The sequence below is a fragment of the Aspergillus pseudodeflectus genome (assembly GCF_044049435.1).
Source record: "Aspergillus pseudodeflectus strain CBS 756.74 chromosome Unknown BJX68scaffold_14, whole genome shotgun sequence".
NCBI lineage: Eukaryota > Fungi > Ascomycota > Eurotiomycetes > Eurotiales > Aspergillaceae > Aspergillus > Aspergillus pseudodeflectus.
This window is the reverse complement of record NW_027263790.1, coordinates 512,376-524,290: the sequence shown is the minus strand read 5'-3', so window position 1 is coordinate 524,290 and position 11,915 is coordinate 512,376. Positions and strand designations below refer to the sequence as shown.

Below are 11,915 nucleotides of genomic sequence, written 5' to 3'. Positions count from 1 at the left end.
TCACCAACGCGGATCGACTGCCACACTCTCGAGGTACGTGTTGCAAGAGTGGCAGCTCTCATCGGAAAAGTGCTCTCGCCATTTGGGGCAGTGCATAGGGTAAATCTTGTCCGAAGAATCATATGAAGCCGGGTCGGGCTTCCAGCTATCCTTCTCATTCTCATCAGAGGTCATCTCAGCACCCGAGGATAGTGTCAGCTTGGCTTCCTCGGATGGCTCTTGCTCTTCTGTCTCTGGCTTTTGTTCGGCCTCCTGGTCATTGTTGTCCTGTTCGTCCTTCTTATCCTCGCTACTGTCGTTCTCGTCCTCGTCCTCGTTCTCGTAGGCCGAGAGCTCCTCCCAATCTCGCCAGACGTCTTCTCTCGACTGGGCTTCCACGATTGCCGAGTGCGCCTCGTCTCGAATCGAATCTAGTTTCGTCTCATATGCCTTGGCCATAACCTGGGCAAGGAACTTGTCAAACTCAACGGCCTGCCCAAACATTTCCAAGAACTTCTTGTCCATGAAAATCCCCTCGTCTTCCTCGGATCTTTCGATGATCCTGTCAGTGAGGTAGTTGGAGAACCACGCGTCGTCGATTGTGGCGAGGGTCCTCCGACCCAGCGAGAGGATGTCGAAGATGGGGATATGATCATAGAGAAGGTACATGCGATCCTTGGCATGTTCGGCGAGTCCCTCAAGCCCCGAGCCGCAGCTTATCGCAGCCTGGTACGCCAGGACACTCCGGTTGTATTCGGTTTGGGCGTCGGTGGTGTCGTCTGGGGCTGTAGCTGATGCTGTAGCTGATGCTGTAGCTGATGCTGTAGCTGATGCTGTAGCCGAGGGTGATTTGGCGGTCTCGTACTCGCCCGAGTAGAGGAAATGCATGAATGTGTGTCCAACATCTTCGTTGACATTGGGCAGGTGCACTATCCCATTGAATTCACAGCCGGGTCTGAGGCAGGGAATCTGGCGGGCTAGGTTGCTGGGAACGATATATCGCTCCCGTTTGCGTCCAATCAGGACTTCGATTGCTCTGCCGCCGTAGGGGCTGTGGATTCCACGGTTAGCTGCTCTGTTGGGTATATAGCCGGTGTGGACATTTGTTCTCACGTACCTGGTAGCTGCCTGGCAGGGTTCTTCTCTAGGCTCGAGGGTAGCGGGTCTGTTGGTAGCCTCAGTCTGTGCGGATGCAACGGGCTCAGTAACCTCGCTTGAGGCTTCTTCTCGAGCAGTAACCGCCTCGGCCTTTCGAGGCGTCCATTTACTAGCGGAAGTCCATGACTGCATTTGGGTATCATGTTCTCTCGCGGCCGCCCTAGATCTCCACGAAGGATAAGGCTGATAACTGGGGTTCTCGAACTCCGCCCACCCGCTGAGACTTCCCTCTTGGTCTGAAGAAGGCAGTACAGGTAATCCAAAGGAATCATAAATCATCGCAACGTGCTCTTTATCCTTTTGGCACCTCACACGACCCGTGTCAGGGCTGTAAGGAGGCTCGTACTCTCGAAGAGCACGAACATAACCGCTAGGTAAAGGTCTCTGGTACGGATAGAGTGGTGGACTTTGTGCAAAAGAATCAGTATCCGCGGCGTTCTCTTTATCTTTGCGAGCAGGAGCAGGAGGGTCACATCTCTGGCTCGGAGACTGTGACGGACTTGACTCAAATCGATCACGAATCTCCGCAGCAAGCTCTTTATCCCTTTGGTTCCTCAGGTGAGGAGGGATGTACCCGCCACGAGCAGGAGCAGGAGACTCGCACTTCTGGCTTATAGACTGTGGCGGATTCGATGAAAAGGAATCATCAATCTCCGCAACGAACTCTTCACCCTTTTCCTTTGGGTTTCTCCTCCCGCGAGGTATCCATTTGTCACGACCAGGAGCGATAGGCGCAAAGGATGCCGAACCGGATACCACAGGACGGGGCTCGCTAGGCTTGGGCTCTTGATGTTTGAAGAAACCAGGGTGGTAACCGGGAGGGAATTTAGGAAAGCCAGAGTGACGGGGAGTGTTGGTGTCCTGCATTGTAGAGTCGGTTTTCTTTCCGCGCCTTCCACGGCCTCTTCTCGGCATTGCTTGTTGATCCCGATGGGGATGGGTTGAAGATGAAAGGGCGAGTGTAGGGTAGGGTGGGCTGAACGGGAGATGAATGAAGTGTCATGGGAGAGGCCTGGGCAGCAAAGAGACTTGGAATATATGGCTCTATCATGACAAATGCCGGAGGTTACTTTACTCGCATGACTTGAAGTGTGTAGGTTATAGGAGGCGTTGGCAAAGTCTAAAGGCGCAATCAACCCTGGATGTCCAGAACGGCTGACGTGCCCTAACCTTGCTTTATTTGGTGAAGAAACCACTGCTATCAAGTGAAATAGTATCAAAAATCCTTATTCGCTTCTATGATGAACCCCAATCAAACATAGTCTTTGGGAATCCTGTTTAGCTTTCTTTTTTGGGTTGCATGGCGAAGGTATATATCACTGGACGATGAACCGTCTTTCAAGCCAAGACAGCAGCAGATACTTCTTAATGGACAACATTAGATTCAATGACCAATAATGCTGGCTAGAGGTATTCTAATGGCAATAAGATTGACGATGGAGATTTTTGTTGTTTCCCGGAGACTCGGAGCTCTTCGAAAGTTGATGAGAGGTTCCTGACAATACCGTAAACCGAGCAGGAGGAATCAACTTCTTACTTCCATCAACGTGTGTGGTTAGACCGTTGGGTGGATGTCATGCCACAGTCCATGTTAGCTTCAAAGGTTTGCTGCTGCGCGCCGGAACCGAGGCATTGAATGTATAGTCATCAGAATGCTCCAGGCCTGATCTTCGTCCGGTCCTCAAGGTGCTTGCAGAGGCTTCCAGGGTCCTCAGCAGACTACAAAGGTAGATCGACCGCACTTTATAAAGCACTAAGGACCGTAGCCAAGGACATGCTACAAAATTATCAGGCGAATCCGATCACGATCAGAAATCAGTACCCAAAGTTCATGCAAAGTCTATAATATTGGTAACCACCCGGGAACAACTACCCCCTCCAGCCAACCAAACCGAGCATTCGAGGTTGACCCGCGTCACAACGCTCCGCTGCCCTAGATCCCCTTTGACAAAAGGAAGAGAAAACTGAAGGAGATTATGTATACGAATCAAGCGGGTGGTGAGGTACCGCAGCAGAAAAGGTGAAAGAGAAGCAAAAAAATCTCCCGTCATCATCCGTGTCTTCGGTGCAAAACGCCATCGCAAAGCATGTATCGAAATAACAAAAACGAAACCGAATAGTACCAAGGGCTAAACCTTCAACATGGTATCATAAGCGAAGTTCATGAGGCCCTGGCACGTCAAACAAGATAAAAGTCCACAGTCATAACTCCCTCATGGCTTACTGAGAAGCGCACTGCACCCTCTCAGCTCCAGGAGGAACATCGTCATCATCTTCGTCCAGGCCGGCAGCGCCGTGAGCGCGCGCTTGTGAGCGCTCGTTCTGTTCAACATCTTCCAGCTCATAGTCTTCAACCATGGCATCTGAAGGAGGCTGGGTCTGCTCCTTCCTGGGGGGTAGAACCTGCTCCAACAGGTGCAGGTTCTGAAGCTCGTCCTTCTCGGGGAACTTGACATCGAATTGGATGTAGAGATTGCCATAAATGTGGTGGCGGAAAGAGGGCATACCCTGGCCCTTGATCACCTTGATAGCACCTATCATACCAGGTTAGCTTTATTCTTCCTCAACAGACATCGCTCAAGCTTAACGTACCAGGAGTGATAACCTCGCCAGGAGCGATTTTTACAGACAACCACCGGTCATCCAGGTGCTCAATGTTGATGGATCCACCGGCGAGCGCAGTGAGAAGGTCAATCTCGGCTTGGTAGAAGAGGTCGTCGTCCTTGCGCTGGAATCGGGGGTGGGGCTTCTGCTCAATTTCGAACACGACATCACCAGGCATGACACCAGGCAACTGATCACCCTCACCGCGGAACTCAATCTTGTGGCCGTTCTTGACACCCTTATCGACGTGAACGTGGAGGACCTTGCGCTCGACAACGGTCTTCTTTCCTTGGCATTGTCGGCAGCGGTCGCGCTCGCGGATAATCTCTCCTTCACCATTGCAGTCGGGGCAGACAGTCTGGAAGCGCTGGATCATAGGACCCATCTGGCGCATCATGGTCTTCATACCGCTACCATTGCAGCCGGTACAAGACTTGACGGCGCCTTCCTTACCACCACGGCCATCGCAAGCCGGGCAAATGACGGACTTTTGAAGAGCCAGTTTCGAAACCTTTCCACGGTAGATATCTTCGAGATTGACCTTGTGAACGTGGTGGATGGTCCTGGCCTTCTTCGGGCCCTGGTCGCGCATGCCACCGCCGAACATTCCACCAAAGCCGCCTCCGCCGCCGAAGAACTGAGCAAAGAGATCCTCAGCGCCCATTCCGCCGGCGCCGCCGCCACCCTCAAGACCCTCCTCACCAAGCTGATCATAGATACCGCGTCTTTGGGGGTCGGAGAGAACTTCGTACGCTTTGGAAATCTCCTTGAATGTCTCGGCGGCCTCTGGGTTGTTGGGGTTCTTATCTGTACGAATAAAAGGTCAGATAAGTGGTCGCGCACTTGTATCCAAGCTTGCCAGAGTATCACATACCAGGGTGATACTTGAGGGCACCTTTCTTGTAGGCCGTCTTCAGTTGAGCCTCAGTGGCCGTCGGGGCAACCTATGAGTGACACCGTTAGTTTCAATGCGGATGAAAATTCAGAATTCTGCGTGTGCACTAACCCCGAGGATGTCGTAAAACTTCGTCTCCTTGACCATTGTGATCTAACTCTAGCGAAAACTAAAAGGAGGGGTGACAAGGAAGGATTCGCGGGGAATAGCGAAAGAGAAGATTCGTAAACAAGAACTTTTGAACAGAAAAGAAAAGCGGTGTTCAAGCTCGGATTTCAAGGAGAGGAAGGAGAGGAAGAGAGGTGAGAGAGGTAGAATCGCCGGACCTGGGTGTAGGAGCAGTCTCAAGAGAAAGTCGGCGGTGCCTTCAGTGAGGAGGAGGAAATTATCGGTGTTGAAGGGAGGGTTTAAGAAGGATGTGGAAGGCGGCTTGAAGGAAGAGATGGGGATGATGGTAAAGGGCTGGTAACTTTGGTAATTGGAGGTATTTTGATACACAGACCAGGCACCGACACACCTGCTTTCCCACAGTGGAATCTGTCAATCCTTCAGCGATCGAGGTATCAGCTTTACCGGAGATACGTTCCAGGAGCGGGTTTAAAGCTGAGAAGCTGGCGCAGCAACAAGAAGATGATAAATTTGAGAGGATTTTGAAACAGGAGATCAATGTCACTTTTCAAAGAGAGGACGCTCCGCCCGGCAGCCTCAGCCTGTCATGGAATTCTATCTTTGTCTTTCTCGTCGTTTCGACAGCACCGGCCGCCCGCTGGTTTCGCCGCCAAGCGGATTCGATCTGCTTCTGTGCTCTTCCATGGACTTCTTGGAATTTCTCTTCTGACGTCGGTAATTGCATGACAAAGACCCGGCTTTTCCTCACACGAACTGCGGTATTTTATGTATCATTCTTAGCTTCCAGTATAGTTTGCATTCCCAGTCCTTGGTTCAAACAAAAAGTCTTCCATCAAAGGATTGAAATTTCCAGCAAGTGGAGCCTACTTTTTGCCTCAGGCGGCGCCTGGGATTACCAATGTCTTATCGATAAGGATTCTGCCCAAACAGGAAGGATGGGGTTATCGAGCCTCCTTTGTTCTTCCCTTGCAAACAGCAGTTGGTTTATAATTAGAGGATGCAGGGGGGTTTCTCCCTGAGATTCTTCGTTCCAGAAGCCAAGCGGTCGGCGACATGCACCGCTTCTGTCTGACCTTTTTCTCAATTGCATTTCTGATGAAGAAAATGAAGCACCAGTGCCTTACTCTAAGCCTCTTAAGGCTCTCGAGGCTCAGCTTACTGCGTATCAATTGATCAGCAATGCTGATGCAGTCTCACTTCTCCAATCTCACTTGGTCATTCCAGGCTTAGAGCCTTAGCTAGCCATTCGATCTCCGATACTCGCCCGACCCCAACCTGTTTCGATACCTCGCTATCATCCTACGTAGCTGGAACCGCTTGGACCCAACAGCTATTCTCCAAAATGCGGGTCAAGCTAGAGCCAGAACGGCAGTCAACCACACATCCGTCCTGATTTTCAAGCTCTGCACAGAAGCTCTTATCGCAGTCTCGTATACATATAATCAGCGTCTTCTCCAATTCGTTTCAATTGGATTACTTTGCCTCGCCTCCGGCTTACTATTAATACGCCATGGAAAGCGATCCTGGATTCGTCGCGGCTGTTGAGGAGGCGAGAAAAGGCGCGGCCGAGGGTGGTGTGCCTATCGGCGCGGCGCTGGTAAGCAAAGACGGCACTATCCTTGGCCGTGGTCATAATATGCGTGTGCAGAACGGGAGTGCAACATTACATGTTAGTTTAACGTTTCCCATGTTGTGCACTGCAAGAAGATGCACTGACTCGCTTGTCTAATTTCATAGGCCGAAATGTCGGCTCTCGAGAATTCTGGCCGACTCCCGGCCTCGGCTTACGCGGGCGCTACGATGTACACCACACTATCGCCCTGCGATATGTGCACTGGCGCCTGCATCTTGTACAAGATCAAGCGCGTGGTTATCGGCGAGAACAAGAACTTCCTAGGCGGAGAGGAATACTTGAAGAACCGCGGCAAGGAAGTGGTGGTCTTGGACCACAAGGAGTGCAAACAGATGATGGAGAAGTTTATCAAAGAGAAGCCTGAGCTTTGGTAAGTGGCGTTGTCTTTTTACTCTTGCTTTTGGGCTTCTTCCATAGGAACATCTTGCGCTGACCGGAATGTCACAGGAATGAGGATATCGGCGTCTAGTGCCCGAACATATGTATGAATATAACTTTATATCACCTCGAACACCTTTAATCGGCTGTCAACCGGTGAATTTCCTCAAAGAAGAATTTGAGATCATCGGGTTTCACAAATGGAGTTACACCTATACCGTTAGCACGTGTATTGCGTAAAGAGCGAGAATACTTACCATGACCCAAGTTCGCAATCCACCCTTGCTTGCCCTTCTTGAACCCTTCAGCCATAGTCTCGACAGCCTGCGTAATGGCCTCACGCCCTCCGTAAAGAACGCCAGGGTCAGCATTACCCTGGATCGTCACCCGTCCATTGGCAATCCGGAAGGCCTCGGCGGGATCATGCAGCCAGTCCAATCCAACAACGTTATATCCGGACTCGCACAGATCCTCAAGAGCATACCAAGCACCCTTGGCAAAGACAGTCATAGGGACCACTTCAAGGCCCATCTCCTTCAACCTCCGCGGCAGATTCGCCGAGATATACCGCAGGTACGGCAGGGAGAATGACTTGAACGAAGCCGGACTCAACTCCCCAGCCCAAGAATCAAACACCTGAACCAACTGCGCACCCGCCGCAACCTGCAACGCCAGATACTCGACACAGATCTCCGCAATCTTCTGCAACAGAGCCTGCGACTCCTTTCCGTATTTATACACCCACGTCTTCGACTGCACAAACATCTTACTGCCACCACCCTCAACCATATAGCACAGCAGCGTCCACGGCGCACCGCAGAACCCAATAAGCGGAACCCGGCCCTCAAGCTTCTGCCTCGTCAGCGTAATCGCCTTGTACACGTAGTCCAGCTCGCTCTTCACATCCACATCCCGCTTCATGATCTCGGCGTATTGCCCGTCGTCCGGGGAGCACAGGGGGTTGGGGAAGTGGGGGCCCTTCTTGTCGACCATTTCGACGGTCATACCCATCGCTTGCGGGATGACGAGGATGTCGGAGAAGATGATGGCGGCGTCAATTAGGCCGGCGTACCGTTCGACGGGCTGGATAGTGATGACGCTGGCGATTTCGGGGTTCCGGCAGCATTCGAAGAAGTCCCGGTTGCCCTTAGCTTCGTGGTATTCGGGGAGGTAGCGGCCGGCTATTGAGGAAATGAGTTAGCATCAGGTATATGCTGCAATCAAGCGGGTAAGAACATATTGCAGGGGAATTGGGGACATGGAGGTTTCGTTACCCTGTCGCATAACCCAGATCGGCGGGCGCGGGACCTTTTCGCCTGGTAATGTTGTTAGCCTGAAGCAATTCAAGACTGAAAGAACGGAACTAGAAAATACCCCGAGCGGCCCTCAGCAGCAAATCATTCTTCAATGGCGCGAATTGTGTCATTTTGCAGGCAGGTAGATAGTTGTCAGAGGGGGAACTTGGTCGCCGGAGTCTACGATGATATTCTTGCTCGCAGGGTGCCTCGGGCCGTCCATCTGCCCCGCGCTCCACTCTTATATTTTCCTCTGCAGTGCACATGAGCTTTCCGCCTTGAGAGCTACGATTACAGGTTGTTTCAAGTAGGATGAAGAGACGTTCAAAGTTGTCTGTATTTGATTCATAGCTAATGTCTGCAACGAGGCTTATCGTAGATAACCCTGAAACCAATCCCGATATTCTGACAACTACGAAGGCCGATCCAGATCAGTCTACAAACAGAAACCTATGCAAGCAGTTAGCATATGAAAGCCACATCGCAGGAGTGATAATCAAGTGAGATGATGGATGTGGCGTCAGCAAAAAATTAGAGTGTTGTTGTTGCGATTTTAATCTTCAGCACACCGAAGTGTTACGAGTTAAAAATGGGATCATCCTCCGCCAGGATATGAGTGGTAAGAGAAAAAGAGAGAAAAGAAAGCAGAATCCAACGTACCTTGATGGTTCATAAGAATATGAAACGTGACTACGTTCATATCTTACTACAAGAACCACTTGTTCACCATGATATCCATTTCATTACCCAACCAGCAGGATCGGTCATAAAGAGTATCTAATACATGGCATTCATATCCCGTGCGGCAACACGAGACGCTTAGTCGAAGAGGCCGAAGCCCATGTCCTCGTCGGACTGTTCCTCCTCCTCAGCGGGAGCAGCCTCGGCAGCGGCGGCAGGGGCAGCACCACCGGCGGCAGCACCAGCAGCGGGAGCGGCGGCAGCGTAAGCCTCGGGGTTGGCGATACGGTCCTTGAGCTCCTCAATCTCGGGCCAGCTGTACTCGGTCTCAACAGCAACGGACAGAACGTTCTTGTAGCTGTTGAGAACGGAGTGGATGACCGAGGGGAGGGTGGGGTAGTTGACGGCCAGAGAGATGGTGGTGATGGCGTTGATAGCGCTGCTGAAGGCGTCGAGGAGCTGCTTCTCCTCGATGTCGAGAACGCTAGCGGGGAAGGTCTGGCCGTTGTCGTACACCTGGGCGATGGTCATACCGTAGGTGAAGGGAGAGATGTTAAGCATGTTGAGCAAGGTGGCCTCGGAAGGACCAACCTTGGAGCCCTCCTCAACGAGCTTGAGATCGGTGGTAATTTCAATGGTACCACGAGCAATCTTGGTGGGGACACCGAGAGCCTGGAAGAAAGAGGTCTTACCGGGTTCCATACCAGTGTTTCCGGCAGGAATCCAGACGTCGAGGGGCGCGATGGCACCAGCACGAGCAGGAGCAGCCACGCGGTTAGCGAGGATGGTCTCCTTGGTCTTCTTGAGGTCGCCGTTGGTGAAAATGAAACCAACGTTGCCTGAAATCAAGTCAGCACAAACTCCGTCATCGTCTTCTCATTATTGTACGCACCCTTGACGTGAGGAAGGAGACGTTCGTACTCGGGGTTGTCGTTGATGAAGCCCTTGAGAGCACGGCGAACCTGGAAACGAGTCAATTGCAATTCACAGCCATATCAAAGGACTCAGAACGTACCATGGTGTTCTTGCCCATCAGGACAACACCCTCACCACGGAGGGCGATACGGATCTCGTGCATCTGCTGAGAGCTGACATTGTCGACACCCACGATGAACACAGTCTTGTAGTCATCGAGAAGGGTCTTGAGCTTCTCGAAGTAAGCGGCCTTGGTAGCTGACTTGCCCCCCATTTCTCCTTATTTCACTGAAGATAGGATGTTTAAGGGCAAGGGAAAATTCGTGGATGTTGTTGTGTCGAATGCGACTGTTGGAAGAAACTTCGGATTTGTGCGTTTGGCGATTTTTGTTTCTTGTGTTCTGCTCGCTAGCCGATCACGTGCGCCCCGCTCAAGCTCCGCCCATACCAGCGCAAAGCTCACGACAATGATACGGCCATGGAGGCTTGAAGATCCGGGGATTTATCATCTAATAGGAGTCGGAGGTCTTGTTGGTCTCGTTAACGCTTTCTTCCCTTTTTTGGTCACTCCTGTTGCGCTACAACGTGTTCCGCGCTCGACCATCGCAATGGCGCAAAACTTCGAACATCCATTCCAAGGCCTTCAATTCGTCCAGAGGGTATCCGGAGGTCCTAGGGATGTACTCGTAGCATCTTCCGGCGCGAAGCTTTATACCTTCTCCGTGGACTCTGGACAGCGCCTCTCCGTCTGGCCGCAAGACGGTGCGGACACTTCTACCGCCAACGAGACTGGATCTAACCCGGAGAATGAAGGTCCTCCTGAAAAGAAGCGAAAGGTTGACCCCGAGGAGAAGAAGGTCACTGCAGCACCTGAGAAGAAGAAACCCGCTGCATGGTCGCATATCCCTATCCTAACTTCCACGCCTGACGGCGAGTATGTGGTTGCGTTGACCGCTGAAGACAAATGCATTCGTGTATTCCAGATCGAGGCAGAGGGCACCTTCCTGGAACTCAGCTCGAGGTAAGTGCTCGCCTAGAATGCCAATCGGATGAAGACTTACGCGTGCCTCAGACCAATGCCCAAGCGGCCATGCTCCATCACATTCATGGACAACAACGAGATCCTGCTTGGAGACAAGTTCGGAGACGTTTACTCCATGCCATTAATACCTAGCGCTGAGCCGCGGGTCTCGAAAGCAGCAAGGGAGCACCAGAAACGAATTGCAGCAACAAATCTCACCGTGCACACCCAGCGGAACCTCAAATCACTAGAGATGCAAAAGCAGCAAGCCGCCAAGAAGGCCGCCGCAAAGGCCGACAAGGCCCCAGAAGACGGGCCCTCTTTCCAACACCAGCTGCTCCTTGGCCACGTTTCTCTGCTTACGGATGTAGCGTTCGTTTCTCTCCCCTCGCCTGACCCCTCATCAAACCGGAAGCGAGGCTACATCCTGAGCGCCGATAGGGACGAGCATATCCGCGTCTCTCGCGGCCCACCGCAGGCGCACGTCATTGAGAACTACTGCCTCGGGCATAGCTCGTTCATCAGCAGCCTCTGCATTCCACAATGGGCACCCGAGATTCTGATATCGGGCGGCGGCGACCCATACCTTCTCGTATGGAACTGGACAGCCGCTCATGTCCTGCACAAGGTGCCTCTCGTGGAAGAGACAGGTGAAGGCAAAGACGTCGCGGTTCGCAGTATTTGGGCTTCATCATTCAATTTGGATTCCTCAGACCCCACCCGACTCATCCTTGTCGCTCTCGAGGGGTACGTACCTACCCTCGATTCCGAAGAATACTCATCTAACAATTCCAGCTCTCCCACCCTTCTATCGTTCACCCTCTCCTCAGACAGCAAACTCATCACGCAAAAACCCCTAACAACAACCGGCAACGTCCTCGACGTTCAGCCCCACCCATTGGACAACACCCTCCTCGTCTCCGTCGACAGCATCCGCGAACCCGGCTCAACGCAGGACTGGCGATCTGCACCTGCGTCCTCTCAGACTCTTCTCGAGGCATTCACGCTCAAGCAAGGAGGCCAGATGCTGGAATGGGAGTCCGCCCCGAGTGCGTTTACTGATAGTATAAATGCCGCGGGGACATCGATTGTTTCCGCCGGTGCGGACAAGAAGGCGCAGACGGTGTTGAATACCTCGCTTTATGGGTTGGAGAATCTGAGGAAGAAGACGTATGGGGATGATGATGTGGGGAGTGTATTGTAGACCTCTTATCTCTAAAAAGTGAG

At 52.2% G+C, this 11,915-nt stretch overlaps 6 protein-coding genes across 6 annotated transcripts; 2 read left to right on the top strand and 4 right to left on the bottom strand.

The window, feature by feature from the left end:
- Positions 1-2,004, bottom strand: BJX68DRAFT_265388 (uncharacterized protein; the record flags this gene model as incomplete). The annotated part of the gene is made up of 2 exons (XM_071045230.1): positions 1-1,030; positions 1,097-2,004. 2 exons carry the CDS (start codon positions 2,002-2,004, stop codon positions 1-3), a joined length of 1,938 nt encoding a protein of 645 aa, XP_070900806.1.
- An 898-nt stretch (positions 2,005-2,902) lies between these two features.
- Positions 2,903-5,345, bottom strand: BJX68DRAFT_234140 (type I HSP40 co-chaperone YDJ1). Its single transcript, XM_071039707.1, has 4 exons — positions 4,748-5,345; positions 4,616-4,685; positions 3,730-4,548; positions 2,903-3,671 (listed from the first exon to the last, which is right to left on the bottom strand). The coding sequence occupies exons 1-4, from the start codon at positions 4,781-4,783 to the stop codon at positions 3,358-3,360; spliced, it is 1,239 nt and encodes a 412-aa protein (XP_070900805.1). The 5' UTR covers positions 4,784-5,345; the 3' UTR covers positions 2,903-3,357.
- Positions 5,346-6,275: 930 nt separating this feature from the next.
- BJX68DRAFT_265386 (cytosine deaminase) lies at positions 6,276-6,867 on the top strand (the record flags this gene model as incomplete). Its single annotated transcript, XM_071045229.1, has 3 exons — positions 6,276-6,434; positions 6,503-6,768; positions 6,846-6,867. The coding sequence occupies 3 exons, from the start codon at positions 6,276-6,278 to the stop codon at positions 6,865-6,867; spliced, it is 447 nt and encodes a 148-aa protein (XP_070900804.1).
- A 47-nt stretch (positions 6,868-6,914) lies between these two features.
- On the bottom strand, positions 6,915-8,202 carry BJX68DRAFT_265385 (uroporphyrinogen decarboxylase HEM12; the record flags this gene model as incomplete). Its single annotated transcript, XM_071045228.1, has 4 exons — positions 6,915-6,988; positions 7,034-7,957; positions 8,051-8,092; positions 8,151-8,202. 4 exons carry the CDS (start codon positions 8,200-8,202, stop codon positions 6,915-6,917), a joined length of 1,092 nt encoding a protein of 363 aa, XP_070900803.1.
- Positions 8,203-8,890: 688 nt separating this feature from the next.
- On the bottom strand, positions 8,891-9,941 carry BJX68DRAFT_265384 (60S ribosomal protein uL10; the record flags this gene model as incomplete). The annotated part of the gene is made up of 3 exons (XM_071045227.1): positions 8,891-9,591; positions 9,645-9,714; positions 9,768-9,941. The coding sequence occupies 3 exons, from the start codon at positions 9,939-9,941 to the stop codon at positions 8,891-8,893; spliced, it is 945 nt and encodes a 314-aa protein (XP_070900802.1).
- A 334-nt stretch (positions 9,942-10,275) lies between these two features.
- trm82 (putative tRNA methyltransferase) lies at positions 10,276-11,892 on the top strand (the record flags this gene model as incomplete). Its single annotated transcript, XM_071045226.1, has 3 exons — positions 10,276-10,688; positions 10,740-11,435; positions 11,484-11,892. The coding sequence occupies 3 exons, from the start codon at positions 10,276-10,278 to the stop codon at positions 11,890-11,892; spliced, it is 1,518 nt and encodes a 505-aa protein (XP_070900801.1).
- Positions 11,893-11,915: the final 23 nt, after the last annotated feature.

Bases quoted from the DNA above. Each gene is read 5' to 3' on its own strand.
- BJX68DRAFT_234140 (XM_071039707.1), bottom strand. From the start codon at position 4,783: ATGGTCAAGGAGACGAAGTTTTACGACATCCTCGGG. The intron at 4,686-4,747 runs GTTAGTGCACAC...TGTCACTCATAG, and splicing joins AGTTTTACGACATCCTCGGG to GTTGCCCCGACGGCCACTGA. The intron at 3,672-3,729 runs GTACGTTAAGCT...CTGGTATGATAG, and splicing joins TGGCGAGGTTATCACTCCTG to GTGCTATCAAGGTGATCAAG.